The sequence below is a fragment of the Gossypium hirsutum genome, chromosome A12 (genome assembly GCF_007990345.1).
Source record: "Gossypium hirsutum isolate 1008001.06 chromosome A12, Gossypium_hirsutum_v2.1, whole genome shotgun sequence".
Lineage (NCBI taxonomy): Eukaryota > Viridiplantae > Streptophyta > Magnoliopsida > Malvales > Malvaceae > Gossypium > Gossypium hirsutum.
In genome coordinates, this window is record NC_053435.1 from 108,120,416 (window position 1) to 108,138,528 (window position 18,113).

General features: G+C 31.1%; 3 protein-coding genes across 3 annotated transcripts; all 3 read left to right on the plus strand.

Moving 5' to 3' along the window:
- The first annotated feature begins 188 nt into the window (after positions 1–188).
- On the plus strand, positions 189–3,160 carry LOC121211234 (labd-13Z-ene-9,15,16-triol synthase, chloroplastic). Its single transcript, XM_041083796.1, has 2 exons — positions 189–1,221; positions 2,373–3,160. Exons 1-2 carry the CDS (start codon positions 253–255, stop codon positions 2,997–2,999), a joined length of 1,596 nt encoding a protein of 531 aa, XP_040939730.1. The 5' UTR covers positions 189–252; the 3' UTR covers positions 3,000–3,160.
- Positions 3,161–6,176: 3,016 nt separating this feature from the next.
- On the plus strand, positions 6,177–8,835 carry LOC121211235 (flavonoid 3'-monooxygenase CYP75B137). Its single transcript, XM_041083797.1, has 2 exons — positions 6,177–7,218; positions 8,181–8,835. The coding sequence occupies exons 1-2, from the start codon at positions 7,117–7,119 to the stop codon at positions 8,805–8,807; spliced, it is 729 nt and encodes a 242-aa protein (XP_040939731.1). The 5' UTR covers positions 6,177–7,116; the 3' UTR covers positions 8,808–8,835.
- Positions 8,836–12,937: 4,102 nt separating this feature from the next.
- Positions 12,938–17,903, plus strand: LOC107930948 (labd-13Z-ene-9,15,16-triol synthase, chloroplastic). The gene is made up of 3 exons (XM_016862721.2): positions 12,938–13,265; positions 14,652–15,633; positions 17,200–17,903. Exons 2-3 carry the CDS (start codon positions 15,052–15,054, stop codon positions 17,824–17,826), a joined length of 1,209 nt encoding a protein of 402 aa, XP_016718210.1. The 5' UTR covers positions 12,938–13,265; positions 14,652–15,051; the 3' UTR covers positions 17,827–17,903.
- The last annotated feature ends 210 nt before the right edge of the window (positions 17,904–18,113 follow it).

The following is an 18,113-nucleotide window of genomic DNA, read 5'->3' on the forward strand; positions in this document are numbered from 1 at the left end:
ATCAAAATTTCCATTTCTGGAAAGTTGACATTAATTGTTTAATCACATTTACAATATTTTATTGCCACGAATGAGGTATTGCCATAACCTTCAATAGCCGCACCCTCATATTGCTGTAACCTCCTCTTGCTATATATATATATGATTATAATTAAGTCCTTCGGCGAGTGGTGAAGTCCATAATTTTTTAATAATTCAAATAAGTCCTCCATTTCATCTGCCTTTTTTCTATTCCAACCCGAGTACCCACCAATGTCGAACTTCTACAACAAGGTTACTGGCGAAGGTTGGTCGCGCCGCCAAGACGGAGTGGCTGCGTTCACCATCACTGAAGTGGCAGCCACTCTCACGGTGGCGACGCTAGTAATTATCTTTTTTTCATGGTTGGTTAAGAAACTCATCATCAAAACCAAGCCGTCGCCGCCGCCGCCACCAGGCCCGATAGGCTTGCCGATACTCGGCCACCTCCTTTTCATCAAACCCGATTTCCTCCATTATGTAACCAAGCAATCCCAAATCCACGGCCCTATCATCAAACTTCAGCTGGGAAGAAAAGTTTACATCATCATAAGCTCACCATCAATCGCAAAACAAATCCTCAAAGACCACGACGCCATCTTCGCCAACCGCGACATTCCGATGGCGGCCATAAAAGGAACCTTTGGCGGACTCGACATTGTGTGGAGATCCAATGGCCCAGAATTACACAAGCTACGGAAGCTCGTCGTAAGTGAAATCATGAGCAACAAAGGCCTCAATGCTTGCTACGAGTTTCGCCGACGAGAGATCCGACATATGGTGAAGAATATTCATGGAAAAATCGGGTCACCCATTAACCTCAGTGAACAAATTTTCTTAACAACGTTCAACGTTACGGTTAACATGCTATGGGGTGGTTCGTTGAATGGAAAAGAATCCAACCTTGGGCTTGAATTTAAGGATCGATTCGAGGAATTTTTGAGATTGATGGTAGAACCCAATGTTTCTGATATGTTCCCGGTGCTTAGGCCATTTGATTTACAAGGAATTGAATCCAAAGCCAAGAAAAACATTTCGTGGTTTTATGAGTTTTTCGAATCGGTGATAGAGCAGCGAAGGAAGCTCGGAGAGGGACCAAAAATGGCTGATAGTAAGGATTTTTTGCAGCAATTGTTGGAGCTGAACCAAACAGGAGATGTCAAAACTTCATTATCCATGAAGGAAATAAACGCTATGCTGCTGGTAAGCATACACACTAATTCTAAAAATATAACTACATTACTAAATTTCAAAATTTACAAAAACTAACCTATTTTAACTTAGGTAGAGATTCGGGTATATTGGTGTAAAACAAATTTAATTGGTTTTATATTCTTTCTTAATTTTTCAAATGAATAATATTTTAATAAATTAACTGTTATATTTCATAAATTATCCAGGTAGATTAAGTTTGTTATAAATTAAAAAAGTTTAACTATTCATTTTTTATAAAAAAATTAAATATTTATTCGTTATAATATTAATCGTACAAAAATATACAGAAATATATAAATTACTCAAATTTCACATCGAAGTAAATTCATCCTTTCCTTTATATATAGGCTTGGTTTAAAAAAAAATACATAACAATCCATGGAATTGGTCGGTTTAGTTGTAAACAATATGATTTTGGAGATTTCTGATATGTTTTATAGGGTCTGTAATTGGTTGATTTAATTAGTTCAGCTTAAAAAAATTAATTGATTTTTCTAAAATAAAAATTAGTAACCGAGCTAATTTAACGATGAAAACACAATAATCAAACCGATTGTGATTTAATTAAAAAATAAGGAATATTGATGGATTTCATTATTTTTGTTAAAATATATTTAGGTTTAGGTTTTGAATAACCTTAAAACACATTGTTAGTGTTTTTATTTCGATAAAATTTAAGATTTTGTCTCTAAAGAAGTTAAATTTTTTATTCAAAATCTTAATTCAACGGTTAATGTGGGAAATATTTTTTGTCAAAATTTATCAACTTAAAATGTTAATTCGAGTGTTTTCATATAATTTGATAATAATTGATAAAAATTAAGTTAATAAAATTTAACTGAATTATTAAAGGTGTTAATGACTAAACTACAATTTTTAAATTGAAAATATAATGAATAAATCTCAAAAGAAGTATTTTGACCTTTGAATAATTGGTACATTTAATTGATTGTAACTTATTTTAAAGTATATAAAATTAATTAATTCAGCTATTGATATACATTCAACCTATATAATGTATTTTAATTTAACACTCTAATCATAATTAAATTAATTAAATTATCTCGATTAGATCGATTAATTTGATTTTAATTAAAATTTGCTCAACTTTAATCCTTTGTCTCTAATTGTGGGTATAGAATATTATAAGCGGCGCTACGGACACAACATTTACAACAATGGAGTGGGCAATGACGGAATTACTACGACACCCAGATAAATTGCGAAGAGTCGTCGACGAATTGGATGCAATAATCAGTGGCCCAAACATCGTTGAAGAGTTCCATCTTCCTCGCCTACTCTATTTAGAAGCTGTGGTGAAAGAGACATTACGAATTCACCCACCAGCTCCTTTGCTAATGCCACACATGTCGAGTGAGACCACCGTCGTAGCCGGTTACACTATCCCAAAAAATTCCAATATTTTCTTTAACGTGTGGGCAATACAAAGGGACGCCGATTTTTGGGAAGACCCTCTTCAATTCGAGCCAGAAAGGTTCTTGAATGTCATTGAGAAAAGGAATTATAAGGGCAATAGTTTCGATTTTTTCCCGTTTGGATCGGGGAGGAGGATTTGTGTTGGGATTTCAATGGCAGAGAAAATTATGATGCTGGTGTTGGCGACGTTGTTGCATTGTTTTGAATGGGAATTGCCGAATGGGCGAAAACCTGATGTGAAAGAGCAACTACGATTGGTGTTGTCGAAGGTGGAGCCGCTTGTTGTTGTGCCCATTGCGCGTTCATCTAATTCAATGCAATATCTATAATACCCCTAACCGTATCCGTCACCGGAACAGAGTTTCAGAGCGTTACCTAAGTTTATAGATTAATTTCGAAAAAATCATGCAAAAGTACTATTCACATTCAGAAATAATCATATTGTCCCTTAATTGGACTATCGAAGCCCAATATGAACAATAAAATCAAATCAGGACTAATTCGGAAGCTTTAAGAACTTTTCGTAAAATTATAAAATTTTTCTTATGAACAGTGCCCACACGCCCGTATGGTTTAGGGGCACGCCCGTGTGGCTTTACACGCCCGTGTCACTCACCCGTATAACTCTCTGACTTATAAGACATGAAGAAATCTACGTCACACGGCCAAGTTACACGCCGGTATGCTAGGCCGTGTGGTTAATTTAATTTTCATAATTTAGGTGCAGTTTTCACACGGCCATGTAACCCGCCCGTGTCAACGTCGTGTCACCCACATGGCTGAGACACACGCCCGTGTCTCTGCCCTTATGCTCAATTTTGAGCATTCTATTTCTCATTTTTAAGGTGCAGGGGACACACGGCCAAAACACATTCCCATATGCCAGGCCGTGTGTCTACCTTTGTGGACGAAGATAGGCTATTTTAAGGACATTTTTCTCACCCTTTACACATTCAACCTGCATACAATACTTTCATATACCAATATACTCCAATTCAACAACCAATTCAAATCAATAACTCATATGGTAAGCCAAATTTATAATTACACTACTTATTTATGTAAACTTACTGTTTTATTTCATTCATCAACCACCTTGATATACTGGTAAATACAAACACATAAACTAACATATATATATGAAAGTTATTCATAACCATATTTCAAGTTTACTTTCTTTCCAATCCATCCTATACATGCCATATAAACCTCAAGTTATAATACAAAATCTACCGGTGAAATCTGGATAGCGTGACTCGTTGTGATGATCCAATTCTCCAAACTCTTGTTAATCTACAAAGAACATTTAATACACAAAAGTAAGCTTATGAAAGCTTAGTAAGTTCATAGGTTTTAGATAAAACCTTACTGAACATAATATTATAAAATCATAAAATATGCAATTCACTACCACTTTCTGCCATTCACAATTTCAAATGATGAATTCACTTGATTGAGCTCAATATCAATGACTAGCTAAATTCCAACACTTAAATTCAAGAAACACTTACCGTTACCTGTCAAATTAGGGAACGTCTTACAGAATTGAGTACATCATTAGCTTGATGCCACATTCCACTTTGGTTTTGCACACATTTTTATCATGGCTTTGCCATTATCACATACTTTATCACATTGCCATAGCTTAACTATGGTCTTGCACTTGCACATATTTTATCATGGCCTTGCCATGATCACATGATTTATCACATTGCCATAGCTTAGCTATGGTCTTACACTGGCAAAAAAATGTAACTGCTATGTTTCAATCATGGTTTTACGTTCACTTTCACATTGTCATAGCTCCGCTATGGTCACACATGTCACACTTTTCCATGATTTAACCATGATCTTATCCGTCAATTCATCACTGGTCACTAATTAAACATACTCAATCCTGCATTTCCCTTAATTTGAACTGTAGCTTCGAATTTTGTTTTATCACAATAATCATAATTTCATAACAAAAATATAAAATAATACATTATATAATCTCTAATTTAACAATCAATTATAAAATTTAACCATATAAACTTACCTGGGCTAATTTATGAAAGTTGTAGAAATTCAAGGATTAATCGAAAATTTTCTCTTTTCCTCGCTTATCTTCGGATTCTCGATATGGTGCAAAAATATGAAAAACCAGCTTGTTTCAGACCTCCTCTGGCGTTTTGGCTGATGAATTATGAAGAGATCTCTAGATTTTTCAATTTAGTCACTTGTTTTATATTTAATTTTAACCAAATTACCATTTTGTCCTTAGTTCACATTGTTTTCTTGTCCATTTCTATACCCATACCGTCCAGCCCAAATGATTTGGGTCTAATTGCCTTTTAAATCCTTCCTCATTAGACACTTAAGCTATTCAATCACTTTTGCAAGTTTTGCATCTTTTACAATTTAGTCTTTTTTGATTTTTCAACTATCAAAACGTTAAAATTTTCTGACAAAACTTTAATATTAACTCAATAACACTCCATAAATATTTCTAAAATATTTATGGCTCGGTTTATGAATTCGAGGTCTCAATACCTCGTTTTTGACTCAATTTATCTAATAAGTTCTTCTAATTCTCCAACTTCACTAATTCAAAACTTCTTCTATTGTCATACTTGTCTCGCATATATTATTTTATTAAATCTTTGAACTCACTTGTCGGATTTAGTGATATCGAATCACTGTTTTCGACAACACTGAAAATTAGATTGTTACAATATCAATAAATTTGTGGTTAAAATATGCTTTAAGTCATTATACTTTTCATAAATTTTAAATTTAATCATTGTACTTTTATTTATAGAAATTTAATCCATCTACCTTCTTTTTTTTTTAGTATTCACACTCAGATTTGGGTTAATTCGAATATTTTTTTGGATTCAATTTAACTCAAATTTCGAGTTTTATTTAAAATTTGAAATTTGGAATTTAATCAAAATTTAAACTTTGTCATGAATCTCAATTTGTATTTATTTTTTGAAATGAAACCCGAAATGTGGAATTATATAAAACTTGAAATTGAAGCTCGAGACTAGTGAATCAATGTTATATTAAGGTATAAATAAGATCTTTTGTGTTTATATTATAATTTCATTATTAATATGCATATGTTGTAATAATATAATATTAAAAGGAAAAGAGATAAAGCATGGTGAGTGGGGCGACATTCACCATACCATGCATCAAATAGATGCTGATTTGAATATATATATATAAAGAGAAGAGATAATCACTCGGTTAATATGAATATTAATCATCTTATTATCCACTAAATACTTATATTTAATACAATAATTAAGTTTAGTTTTATTTATCTGTGTAGTTACAGTCCAAATTTCTATCTCTAGAAAGTCCCAACATTTCTGGAAGGTTGATGATAATTGTCTATCACATTTAGAACATTTATGGCGACAGATGAGGAAATGCTATTACCTCCAATACCCGCTAACCTCATATTGCTGTAATCTCAGTATTATTATATATGACTATAAATAAGTCTTCCAATTCTCAGGGAAGTGGTGAATTACATAATTTTTTAATAATTCAAATAAGTACTCCATTCCCTCCGCCTTTTTTCTATTCCAACCAGACTACCCACCCATGTCGAACTTCTACGATAAGGTTGCTGGCAAAGGCTGGTTGCGCCGCCACGACGGACTGGCTGCGTTCACCATCACCGAAGTGGTAGCCACTCTCACGGTGGCGACGCTAGTAATTATCTATTTCTCACGGTTGGTTAAGAAACTCATCATCAAAACCAAGCCTTCGCCGCTGCCACCAGGCCCGATAGGCCTGCCGATACTCGGCCACCGCCTTTTCATCAAACCCAATTTCCTCCAATACGTAACCGAGCAATCCAAAATCCACGGCCCTATCATCAAGCTTCAGCTGGGAAGAAAAGTTTACATCATCATAAGCTCACCATCAATCGCAAAACAAATCCTCAAAGACCACGACGCCATCTTCGCCAACCGCGACATTCCGGTGGCGGCCATAAAAGGAACCTTTGGCGGCTCGATATTGTGTGGAGATCCAATGGCCCAGAATTACACAAGCTACGAAAGCTCGTCGTAAGTGAAATCATGAGCAACAAAGGCCTCAATGCTTGCTACGAGTTTCGCCGACGAGAGATCCGACATGGGGTGAAGAATATTCATGGAAAAATCGGGTCACTCATTAACCTCAGTGAACAAATATTCTTAACAACGTTCAACATTACGGTTAACATGCTATGGGGTGGTTCGTTGAATGGAGAAGAATCCAACCTTTTGCTTGAATTTAAGGATCGATTCGAGGAATTTTCGAGATTGATGGCAGAACTCAATGTTTCTGATATGTTCCCGGTGCTTAGGCCATTTGATTTACAAGGAATTGAATTCAAAGCCAAGAAAAACATTTCGTGGTTTTATGAGTTTTTCGAATCGGTGATAGCTCGGAGAGGGACCAAAAATGGCTGATAGTAAGGATTTTTTGCAGCAATTGTTGGAGCTGAACCAAATAGGAGATGTCAAAACTTCAATATCCATGAAGGAAATAAAGGCTATTCTACTGGTAAGCATACACACTAAATTTTGAAATCCCGAATTCTAAAAATAAAACTGCATTTCTAAACTTCAAAAATTTACAAAATCTATATTACATATTTTAATCTGGGTACACCCGAATAAAATTTAAATAATTTTATACTTTTTCGTAACATTTTATATAATTAATGTTTTAATAATTCAACCATCATAATTCATACTCTATTTACCTAAATAATGCAAATCAAATTTGACATAAATTAAAAAATTTTAACTATTCATTTTATGTAAAAGAAAATTCAATTGTTCATTCATTAAATATTAATCGCACAAAAATATACAAAAATGTATAAATTACTCCAATTTCACATCAACTTAAGTTGATTCATTCCCATACATATATGCATATATATATATATAGACATAGTTTAAAAAAAAGTACATAGCAATCCCTGAAATTGGTCGGTTTAGTTATAAACAATGTGATTTTAGAGATAAAATTTAGGATTTTGTAAGTTAATTTTTTATTCAAAATATTAATTCAACTGTTAATATCAAAAATATTTTCCGTTAAAATTTATCAACATATGAAATGTTAATTTGAGTGTTGTCATATGTGGTGATAATAATTGATAAAAAAAATATACTAACTTAATAAAATTTAACTGAAATATTAATAAAGATGTTAATGACTGAATTATAATTTTTAAATTAAAAATATAATGTATAAATCTCTAGAGGTATCTTAACCTTTGAATAAAGGGTACATTTAACTGGATTGGAACTTATTTTAAAGTATATAAAATCACTTAATTTGGCTATTGATATAAAAATAAACATCTAACCTACCTAATGTATTTTAATTTTACACTCTAATCAAAATTGAATTAATAGAATTAAATTAATTAAATTATTTCAATTCGATAAATTAATTCAATTTTAATTAAATTTTGCTTAACTTTAATCTTTTGTCTCTAATTGTGAGTATAGAGTATTGTAACTGGCGCTACGGACACGACATTTACAACAATAGAGTGGGCGATGACAGAATTACTACGACACCCAGATAAATTGCGAAGAGTCGTTGAGGAATTAGATGCAATAATCGGTGACCAAAACATTGTTGAAGAGTTCCATCTTCCTCGCCTACTCTATTTAGAAGCTGTGGTGAAAGAGACGTTACGAATTCACCCACCGGCTCCTTTGCTAATGCCACACATGCCGAGCGAGACCATCGTCGTAGCCGGTTACACCATCCCCAAAAATTCCAATATTTTCTTCAACGTGTGGGCAATACAAAGGGACACCCAGTTCTGGGAAAACCCTCTTCAATTTGAGCCGGAAAGGTTCTTGAATGTCATTGAGAAAAGGAATTATAAGGGAAATAGTTTCGATTTTTTCCCGTTTGGATCGGGGAGGAGGATTTGTGTTGGGATTTCAATAGCAGAGAAAATTGTGACGCTGGTGTTGGCGACATTGTTGCATTGTTTCGAATGGGAACTGCCGAATGGGCGAAAACCTGATGTGAAAGAGAAACTACTATTGGTGTTGTCGAAAGCTGAGCCACTTATTGTTGTGCCCGTTGCGCGCTCATCTAATTCAATGCAATATCAATAAATTTGTGGTTAAAATATGCTTTAAGTCACTATACTTTTCATAAATTTAAAATTTAATCCTTATATTTTTAATCACAAAAATTTAATTCCTCTACTTTTTTATTAGTATTATAATAACCATATGTCTATACATGATTATTTATATAAATATATATATATATCTTGAAACTATATTGTGCACTCTTATGTTGGGATGAAAATATGTATTTTTAATCTATATATTTGCATGTTAATATATTTTACGGGTCATAGAATATGCATATATTTAAATATATGTGTCATGTACATGTGTTTTGATATGATGTTATATGTATGGCCATTTGCCAATGGATATATTTGTTTGTGTTAGGGTGCTTAGAAATTATTTGTTATGCTTTGGTAGAATTGTAATTTTCTTTTATTTCATTATTCATTGCATTAAAATTTAAGTGATTTTACATATTTTTATAATTTTTTTATATTATTAATATTTTAATAATTTAACCATCATATTTCATGTTCTATTCATGTAGATCATATATATCAAATTTGGTATAAATTAATAATTTCTAGCTATTTATTTTATGTAAAAAAAACTTTTAACTCATATCAAACAAAAACGGACAAATTATTCCTTACATGTTAAATTAAATATCAAACAAAAATGGATGTGAAAGAGGTGAGCGTTCAATTTCGAGTTAGTCGAGTTAATGAGTCCTATTTTATCATCCTAATTTGATTTGAATTTTTTTTTTCAAATCGAGTTGAGTGAAATGAAATTCTGAGTGAAATTGAATTGAGTGAAATTGTTCAAATTAAATTTTAAAAAACTAAACTTGTCGAATTGGTAATTTACTTGTTTAAGCCTTCAAAATTATTATTTTGTATTCTTTTAAATATTTTTTTATATTTTCTTTAGATTTTTTTATATTTTCTATTTTTGTAATGGCCTAAATTCAAGGTTATCGGAACAATGGTTTCGTAACCATAGATCCGATTTAAAGAGAAATTTATTTCAATATTTTTGCTTGAAAATTGATATGATAGGAAAATCGTATGAAAATATTGATAGAAAAAATTTACCGATTTAGTGGTTAGTTAGAAAAAGAAATTATTGAAGAAATTGGGTAAAAACAAGATATCGGGACCTCTATCTTATAAAACCAGTCGAAAATAATTTTATAAATATTTATGAAATGTTATTAGTGTGGTATTAAAATATCGTTAGGAAATTTTAATGTTTGGGTAGTCAATTAAATGAAAAGGACTAAATTGTAATAGGTGTAAAAGTTGCTAGAATGATTAAATAGCTTAAGAGTCTAATGAGAAAGGATTTAATTAGACCCAAAAGTTATTTGGACTGGACGGCAAAGGTATGAAATCAGCAGAAAAATTGATAAATTAAGGGTAAAATTGGAATATTGTAAAATTAACTAAATAAAGCTAGGGCTAAATAGGAAATATCTAGATTTCTCTTCATTTCTCTTCAATTCCAGCAGCTAAAAACGCCATAGGAGGGTTCTCTAAGCTGGTATTTCATAATTTTTGCACCAAATCCAGAAGATTCAAATACGAAGCTAGATCGAGGAAAGGAAAAAGTTCGGGATTAGTAGATTTTTTTTGTTTACAAACAAGTATCAAGGTAAGTTCGTGTAACTTGAATTATATTCTTAAATGCTTGAGATTGTATGTTATTGATGTGAATATGATTTGAATGTTCATTGTATGAAATTTTATGAAACATTTATATATTTGATAAAATGGGAAGAAATCCCGGTTGAATGAAAGGAAAATTCGATGGATCTCTGAAAAGGAATTGACGGTAAAAAGGATCTAGCCCGGACGGGTGATCCTATCCTGATATAGCCCTCCCGAAGAATATGTGTAAAATGGATTTAGCCCGGACGGGTAATCCGAATTAGGATTTGAATTTAGCCTGGACTGGTAATTCAGATCCAAGCTCATTAGAGTAATTGTCGTTGCAGGGGATTTAGCCTGGACTGGTAATCCCGCTGCAAGGTTGAGGTTCGCGGGAGTGTGCTCTCTGAAATGGAAATGTGCGTACGTGAATATGAATTGACGGACCCGGAATTGTACACTAAAAGTGTACCTCTGAAAATCCATCGAAATTCCAAGAAATTCAACGAGATAAATATGGAAAAATAACAAGGAAATGGAAATCATGGTATTGACGAGCTCATCAATCATGGTATATATTATTGATACATGGAAATTATTGTACTAACTTGAATGTTGAGTTTGTGCATGTTAGGGTAATAATGCATTGAATGGATATATGAATGTTTATTATATTGTATTGAAAATATTAGGTAAGTATAATTCTTGTTACATGAGCTTACTAAGCACAAAGTGCTTACCCCGTTTCCTTTTTGCCTATTTTGTAGTGTTAAGAGCTCGGAGGTCGGATTTGGTCGGAAACACATCACACTATCAACCTCAGGACTTCGGTATATAAAGAAACTTTATTTTGGAAATCAATGGCATGTATAAGCTAATAAAGTAAATGTTAACGTGAAATGAATGTAAAGTTAGCCATTAGTATGGTTACCAAACCTGGTTTTAGATATGTGATGACGTTATCTTATAAATACGCATGAATTTATCTTGAAAATATGTTGAATTGATTTGGTTGATGTGGATTGGTCTCGATTTAATATTACAGGGAAGGTTAGATATTTATTAAAGGGGCTATATTGAATATAAAAAAAAATTAATTCATAAACTCCGGTAATGCCTCGTACCCTATTCTGGCAATGAATACGGGTAGGGGTATTACAATTTTCATAAATTTTTTAAATAAAAAATTATGAATTTTTTGAATTTTTTTTAAATTATTTTGATTTTTTTTATTGGATGAGAGTAATTTTCTCATTTTCAAAATTGATAGGGGCGAAATGTATTTACATCAATATGTTATTCAAGTCATTTCAATTGTGAAATTCAACTCGACTTAAACTTGAAAAACCAAATCACTTATTTGAGTTAGACTCAAAAAACCGAATAACTCAAATAACTCAATTCGATTAACTCGAAATTCAAAATTTTTTTCAATTCTTTCAAATAAAATCGAGTTTTACTCACAGTTAGCTATCAAGTTTGACATTAGGATCTCTCACCATTTTTATATTTTCTAATTTATAGATGGATGATTGTGTAAACTAATTACAAACATCATTCCTTTTAATTCATTCCTTTTTATAATTCATATAAATCCTTAAAAATTAATATTCTATTAAACAAAAATAAGTACATATGTAATTACTTATCGCTTAATGAAAAATTATTTTTTGTTTTTATTTTTAAAAAAATCAATTTTTTATTTTTATTTTTATCTAAAATATCTGAAATAATAATAAGATTAAAATTATTTTCATCAAAAAGCTAAAACCATGAAATAATTTTTAAAAATCATAATTTATTATATTATCAAAGAACATATCGTATTTGATATGTAAGATTAATAAATATATCGATAAAAGTATTATAGAGGCTTCTATATTAGAAATCAAATTATATTTTATTTTCTCTACTAATAAAATAGTCAAGTTAGTCTATATATGTTAGATTAAAGAGCAAATCATTTGTATTAAAATTTTCATTCATTTATACTATTAAAAACTAACGTGACCGATGAAAACAACGAGGGTGACATATGGATTAAAAGTTTTGAATTATCTTTGAATATTTAATTTGAAAAAGAAATACTAAATAAGATATTTTGATTGGATTAATAGTAGTCCTTAGATTAAAGTTTCAATAATCATGTAACATCCATGACATCCCTTGAGAAGTGAACAGTGTTAATTAGGGTTGGCACGTGCTTGAAATTTTCAGAGCAGATAAAAAGTATAATTATTAATATTAGTAGGGAAGGTGATTGGAAATTATAAGAAATTAGAAGGACTTCTGAATTTAGGAAAATTAATTTAAGAAATGGATTAAATTGTAGAAGTGTGAGAAGTGTTGGGTCATGGTGTAAAAATAAAGAAAAAAAGCAAGGACTTGGAGTAGAATTTAACCATGAAATAACAGAAAGGTGTGGATGATATTGAAGACGAATGACATCACGCATGTGGCATGGTGATGATTTTTCTTGAATAAAATATATATAAAAAATGTGAAAGATATTTTGATAGAAGGTTGTAGAAAAAAAGGACAAAGGACCAAAAACATAATCCCATCTTTTCTACGCACCATTGACGTCTCTGTCTCCCCAATTTCTCAAGTTTCATTTTTCTTCCATTTTAGTCCATTTCACCATTTTAAGCCCTTTTCAAGTTTTAAACTCCAAATTTCTTCATAGGTTGTTAGTAAGATCAAGAGAACAACTCAAAGCAAGCATATTATCTTGCAAGGCTAGCTAAAATTTATTTTGGAGTGAAAACGAAAGGTGAAGAAAAGTTTGGGATTTTAGAAAAGTTAAGCTTGAAGATGGATGTTGGAAGTGGAAGAAATTAAGGTAAGTTGTTTAAACTTATTATTTATGTTTTTTTGATTGTATAATTTAATATGAAATTGTAAGAATTAAGTGTATATAAATATTTTCTATGTTTAAAGTGATGAAAGTATTATGTTTATGTATGAAGTGAATGGTAAGTGTGAGTGGTTTAATTATGAAAACTTTTAGTTTAAAATTTTATTAGTTTGAATGATTAATTGTGTATTTATGATGTTGAAAGTGATAAATATTGATTTTGAATTTTTTTGGAGGAGTAAATTGAAAAAAAAATTGTTAAGTGATTAATTTGATAAAAATTGAAGTAAGGATTAAATTGTAAATTTGGAAAAAAAATTATGGGGTCAAGGATTTAAACAGAGAGATTAAATTTGGGATTCTTATAATAAGACTATAAGAATATGATATTTAAAGTATTGAAAATTTGTACTTAAATTAGCATATTTTTAATTAAAAGGACTAAATTGAGAAATTTTTAAAAGTTCAAAATTTTAAGTGTTGAAATGTGAAACTCTGGAATTTTAATATCTTTATTTTTAAGTATGGTTTTCGAAATAACAAAAAACCATTATGTGATAAGAATTGATGATATAGGGACTAAATTGTAAATATTTTAAATTTTATAAATTTAAAAAAAAAGGGACTGACTTTAAAATCTGGGAATTCTTTGTTGTTTTTGGAAGAAACAGATTCTGTTTTCAGGGACTAAAATCATAAAACAGTAAAATTTGAACTTCATAGACTAAATTGTAAAAATTGAAAATTTGAAAATTTCTGAACTGTTCTGTAAAATCTGCAATATTGAAAAATGGGGGCTGTTTAGTAAATGCTGGAAAAGTATAAGAGTGAAAATGAGCAAATTAATTATACAAGTATTTAAATGGAATTTTTGAGAATTTATTGAATTAACTGTAATAAACAAAATAATAATAATTAAGTAAAAATAAAATAAAGGAAATTTGAATTTGTAAAATTAGTTGTATTAAAGTGAAGAGAATCATATTATGAAGTATATGTTAAAAGAGAAATATGGTTTAGAGTAGATTAAATTAACAAAAGAAAAAAATTAAAGTATAATTAATATCGGTACATTTTAAGAAAGGATTAAATTGAAAAGAAATTAAATTATGACGCAAAAGGCAAGGGTGTTTTTCGTAACTGTCAATAGATCAGGTAAGGGTGTTGGGGTGTTACATACTCAATATTTATGTAATTTATAGGAGAATATTTTTTTCCATTAGTATAAAATGATAAAAAAAAGTCCTCCAATTTTTATGGAAGTGCTGAAGTTCCATAATTCTTTTAATAAATTCAGATCTGTGATTTGGGAGAGTTGTTGCCACATGACTACATTTCCACTGCTCTTTTTTTTTTTTCTATTCAAACCAGAGTACCCATCGATGTCGAACTTCTACGATAAGGTTGCAGTCCTTGCCGGCGACAGCTGGTTGCGTCTCCACGATGGACTCGCTGCATTCACTATCACCGAAGTTGCAGCCACTCTCACTTTGGCGACGCTACTAATTATATCTATTTCTCACGGTTGGTTAAGAAACACATCATCAAAACTAAGCTGTCGCCGCCAGGCCCGGTAGGCTTGCCGATACTCGGCCACCTCCTTTTCATCAAACCCGATTTCCTCCAATACGTAACCAAGCAATCCCAAATCCATGGTCGTATCATCAAGCTTCATCTGGGAAGAAAAGTTTACATCATCATAAGCTCACCATCAATCGCAAAACAAATCCTCAAAGACCACGACGCCATTTACGCCAACCGCGACATTCCGATGGCGGCCATAAAAGGAACCTTTGGCGGTCTTGACATTGTGTGGAGATCCAACGGCCCAGAATTGCAGAAGCTACGTAAGCTCGTCGTACGTGAAATCATGAGCAACAATGGCCTCGATGCCTGCTACGAATTTCGCCGACGAGAGATCCGACAAATGGTGAAGAATATCCATGGGAAAATCGGGTCACCCATTAACCTCAGCGAACAAATATTCTTAACAATGCTGAGCGTTACGATGAGCATGCTATGGGGTGGTTCGTTGAATGGAGAAGTAGCAAAGCTTGGGCTTGAAATTAAGGATCGACTAGAGGAATTTATGAAATTGATGGGAGAACCCAATCTTTCTGACATTTTCCCGATGCTTAGGCCATTCAATTTACAAGGAATTGAATCCAAAGCCAAGAAGCATGTGTCGTGGTTTTATGGGTTTCTCGAATCAGTGATAAAGCAGCGAATGAAGCTCGGAGAGGGACCAAAAATGGCGGACAGTAAGGATTTTCTGCAGCAATTGTTGGAGCTGAACCAAAGAGGAGATGCCAAAACTTCATTATCCATGATGGAAATAAAGGCTGTGCTGCTGGTAAGTACACTAAATTTTGAAATCCGGAATAAATAAAAATATTGGTACAAAATTTTAAATTTATGAAATGTATATCGATATATGGGTAAACTATATGATTAGTCATCCATCCATGAAAATTTACAAAAAGGTCATTTAACTAATAAATTTTCCTTATTTGTTACCAACTGTTAAATACTTTTGAAAAGTTCACTTAAAATTTTTTAAAATTAGTATAATAATAACTTTAAATTTTAATATTTATATATTGTGTCAATTTAGTCTTGATTTTAAAAAATAATCAACTCTCAACGTTTATATATTGAGTAATTTGGTCTTTTTTTTTTATAGTTTTGTTTTTTCTGTAACATTGAGGGTTGAATCTAAAACAAGAAGAAAATATAAAAATTATTATATTAAATTTTTTGGTGTTTAAATTTTTGGTATTCTTTTATCTAGTTTAGCTGATAAATTTGTTTTTTTTAACTTTTTAGGTGAAAAGATCACAAAGAAAAATAGAATTGCAAAAAAAAATTAAATTTCATTATATGTAAATGTTGAGGGTTAATTTTTTTAGAATCAAGACTAAACTAACATAAAGTATAAATTTGGAGGTTAAAGTTGTTATTATGTCAATTTTAAAAGTTATTACGTTATCTTTTTGTTAGCCATTTAATTATTAATAATTAAAAAAATTGAATACTTAGATGACCATTTGTAACTTTTTATGATTGGATGACAAAAAGATTCATCAATAATTAAGTGACTACTAATGTAATTTACCCTTTATATATATATATATAAAAGCCAGTTTAATTATAAATTATATGAATTTGGATATTTATGGTATCTTTTTGAAGGGTGTATAATCAGTTGATTTAATTAATTTAGCTTTAAAAAAAATTTGGTCAATTTTTCAAAAATAAAAATTAGTAACCGAATTGATTTAATGATAAAACTACAATAATTGAATCGATTCCGACTTAATTGGTTTAGGATTGGGTTTTGAATAAAGTTAAAACATATTATAAGTTATTTTATTTTGATTTATTTTAAAGGGAGATTTTATTTTGTTAGTTCACAAGTTAATTTTATTGTTTAAAAATCTCAATTTAATCATTTATATCAATAATATTTTCCATCAAAATTTACTTATTTGTAATGTTAATTAGAGTGTTGTCTCGTGATGTAATAATAATTGACGGAAAATATATGTGCCTAGTTAATAAAATTTAATAAGAAATATTAAAGGTGTTAATGACTAAATTAAGATTTCTAAATTGAAAAGTAAAATAATTAAATTTTTAATTTTAAAATATAATAATTAAATCTCAAATTTTATAAAAGTAAAAGATGAGCAACATATTTTAACCTTTGAACACTGGGTACACTAGCTTAAATTGGAACTTATAAATTTATAATATAAAATAAATAATTAGCCCAAATGTAATATGGATATTTTAATTGAATCCTTTAATCGAAATCGAATTAATTGACTTGAGTTAATTAAACAATTTTGACTCGATGGATTAACTCAGTTTTAATTAAATTTTCCTCAGCTCTAATCTTTTGTCATTGTGGATATAGGATATGGTAATCGGCGGTACAGACACAACATTTGCGACGATAGAGTGGGCAATGACGGAATTATTACGGCACCCGAATAAATTGAGAAAAGTCATCGAGGAATTGGATGCAATAATTGGGGACCAAAACGTTGTCGAGGAGTCCAATATTTCTCGCTTGCCTTATTTAACTGCAGTGGTGAAAGAAACACTCCGAATTCATCCACCAGCTCCCTTGCTAGTGCCGCACATGCCGAATGAGACAACTGTCATAGCCGGTTACAGCATCCCTAAGAATTCTTGGATTTTCTTCAACGTGTGGGCAATACAAAGGGATGCCGAGTTTTGGGAAGACCCACTTCGATTTGAACCGGAAAGGTTCTTGAAAGACACTGAGAAAAGGAATTATACGGGAAATAGTTTCCATTTTTTCCCGTTTGGATCAAGGAGGAGGATTTGTGTTGGGATTCCATTGGTGGAGAAAATTACAATGCAGATTTTAGCGACATTGTTGCATTGTTTTGATTGGGAATTGCCAGATGGGCGACAACCTAATGTAAAAGAGAAGTTACAATTCGTGTTAACGAAAGCAGAGCCGCTTGTTGTGGTGCCTGTTGCACGTTTATCTAATTCAATACAATACCAATAGATGTGCGGTTAAAATATGTTTTAAGTCCTTGTACTTTTCATAAATTTGGAATTTAATTATTTTCAAGAGTTTAGTCCTTCTACTTTTCAGATTGACATAATGTTAAATTTAGCTCTCAATGTTTACATTTTTTGTCAATTTGGCTTTTTTTTTCTTTTTTTTTACCTAAATTTAAGCACTAACCTTTTAAAAAGAGTCAAATTGCTTCTTTTTAATGGAAATGATGACTAAAACATTAATTTTTTTAACAATGTTGGTTTTTATTTTTCATCATCTTTCAAAGTTGT

What these genes read in the sequence shown, in the direction of transcription:
- LOC121211235 (XM_041083797.1), top strand. Translation starts at nt 7,117, where the DNA reads ATGGCTGATAGTAAGGATTTTTTGCAGCAATTGTTGGAGCTGAACCAA. An exon ending in AAATAAAGGCTATTCTACTG is followed by an intron (nt 7,219 to 8,180) that starts GTAAGCATACAC and finishes TTGTGAGTATAG; the next exon opens with AGTATTGTAACTGGCGCTAC.
- LOC121211234 (XM_041083796.1), top strand. Translation starts at nt 253, where the DNA reads ATGTCGAACTTCTACAACAAGGTTACTGGCGAAGGTTGGTCGCGCCGC. An exon ending in AAATAAACGCTATGCTGCTG is followed by an intron (nt 1,222 to 2,372) that starts GTAAGCATACAC and finishes TTGTGGGTATAG; the next exon opens with AATATTATAAGCGGCGCTAC.
- LOC107930948 (XM_016862721.2), top strand. Translation starts at nt 15,052, where the DNA reads ATGGCGGCCATAAAAGGAACCTTTGGCGGTCTTGACATTGTGTGGAGA. An exon ending in AAATAAAGGCTGTGCTGCTG is followed by an intron (nt 15,634 to 17,199) that starts GTAAGTACACTA and finishes TTGTGGATATAG; the next exon opens with GATATGGTAATCGGCGGTAC.